At 50.9% G+C, this 2,144-nt stretch overlaps 1 protein-coding gene across 1 annotated transcript; it reads left to right on the forward strand.

Moving 5' to 3' along the window:
• The first annotated feature begins 431 nt into the window (after positions 1 to 431).
• LOC143022744 (uncharacterized) lies at positions 432 to 1,941 on the forward strand. Its single transcript, XM_076181091.1, has 2 exons — positions 432 to 965; positions 1,318 to 1,941. The coding sequence occupies exons 1-2, from the start codon at positions 444 to 446 to the stop codon at positions 1,324 to 1,326; spliced, it is 531 nt and encodes a 176-aa protein (XP_076037206.1). The 5' UTR covers positions 432 to 443; the 3' UTR covers positions 1,327 to 1,941.
• The last annotated feature ends 203 nt before the right edge of the window (positions 1,942 to 2,144 follow it).

The following is a 2,144-nucleotide window of genomic DNA, read 5'->3' on the forward strand; positions in this document are numbered from 1 at the left end:
TTATGTTAGATATAACAATGCACTTCAGTTGTATGGTTCCCAACGTGATTCTCATAAACCAACATTCAGATATCAATATTTCAGAGTCGCCCGGATTTCACTAAAGAGCTCGTTATCGGTATGTGGGACCATTTGTGAATCTAGTTCTCACCCTTCAGGCCCCCTCAAGAGTGAAGGACCCCTCAGGACGCAAGACAGCCCAGGACCGCAGGACCCCTCAGGACCGCAGGACCCCCCAGGACCGCAGGACCCCCCAGGACCGCAGGACCCCCCAGGACCGCAGGACCCCCCAGGACCGCAGGACCCCTCAGGACCGCAGGACCCCCCAGGACCGCAGGACCCCCCAGGACCGCAGGACCCCTCAGGACCGCAGGACCTCTAAGGACCGCAAGACCCCTCAGGACCGCAGGACCCCTCAGGCTGATGGAAGAGCAGCGTGTGCCATGTACTCACCCACCTTACAGCCACCTGTGGAAGCTGGATGGATTGGCCGCAGGTTACCTGTCACATCAAGCTCCACGTTTTGTGAGCTACACGGAATCCTCGACGCAGTAACATACCTTGTAGACTGTAACGTAAATGGTGTGATCGTTTGTGACTCCCAACCAGCTCTACACGCCCTCTCCTCACCCAGACCCAACTACTATCGTGTTGTACAGGCCATACTGACCCAACTCGCCGTTGTTCATGAAACATCTATGACCGTATCTCTCATATGGGTGCCTTCACATGTCGACCTTGCTGGCAACGACACGGTGGACCGTATTGCCAAAGCAGCTTGTGCCTTCGTGTTAGATAACGAACGCGTAGTACCCTCTCTCACATGCCTCAAAAACAGAATACACGCAGCCACTCACACCATAACAACACGCCGAAGAGATGCGGAACGAGCCACCAGTGTCTCCATTCAACACCACGACCACTTCCTACCCAGCCGCCACAAGTATCGCCGACGCGGACCCATGGTACGGAGACACAATGTTGTCAGTGCTCGGCTCAGACTCGGATATCGACCTGTGTGGCAAATATCCCAGGCGGAAGATATGCCACATTACTCATCATGCAGGCTGTGTAACCGCCCTAACGCCAACACTCTTGAACACTACTGTCTCCAATGCCCCATTGTGACAGACAGTATTCCACAGAGACAAGACGTGATAACTGTGTGTAAATATTTACTTAGTGACGACAACTTAGATACACTCCTAGCTCGCCACCCCCATTTTGGGGGATTTTGATTGTTAAATCCAATCATACCTCCTTTTGCATCTCTTTATATAATAATATGACTAATATACTATTGTTTGTCGCCCTCAGAAGCAATGAATTTATTAAACGGTGGACCATCTTACCAAGGCAGCCTATACCTACGTCATGGACGTCACGCGCAATGCTCACCCTATCATGCCTTAAAACAAGATACGAGTACACGCAGCCACTCATGCCATGTCAACACACCGAAAGATGCGGAACGGTCTACCGATATCCCCATACGACCACCACCTACCCAACCGCCACAAGTAACGCCGACGCAAGACCATGGTACCAAGGCACAATAATGTCAGTGTTCGGCTCGGACTTGGGAGTCGACATGTGTGACGGGGGTCCCAGACGGATGATATGCCACTGTGATCATCGTGCGGGCTGTGTAACCGTCCTAACACGAACACCCTTGATATTATTGTCTCCAGTGACCCATAGTGACAGACAATATTCCCCGGAGACGGGGCATGATGATTATATGTAAACACTTACATAGTACCACTATCCCGCCATCACCATTTCGGGGGATCCTGAATGATTATTGTATTTTGTCTCCGTTTAAAGAATGTGTGTAATATATGACATGTCCTCTAACACAATGCTGTGATAGATGTACTATTGTTTGCCGCCCACGGGCGTAATAAATTTATTAAAACCAATCTCTCTCTCTCTCTCTCTCTCTCTCTCTCTCTCTCTCTCTCTCTCTCTCTCTCTCTCTCTCACACACACACACACACACACACACACACACACACACACACACACACACAAACACACACGCGCGCGCGAGCGCGCACACACACACACACACACACTACACACACACACACACACACACACACACACACACACACACACACACACACACACACACACACACA

Source organism: Oratosquilla oratoria, unplaced genomic scaffold (genome assembly GCF_046742065.1).
Source record: "Oratosquilla oratoria isolate Oo_2021 unplaced genomic scaffold, ASM4674206v1 SCAFFOLD157, whole genome shotgun sequence".
In the NCBI taxonomy this organism is placed as follows: domain Eukaryota; kingdom Metazoa; phylum Arthropoda; class Malacostraca; order Stomatopoda; family Squillidae; genus Oratosquilla; species Oratosquilla oratoria.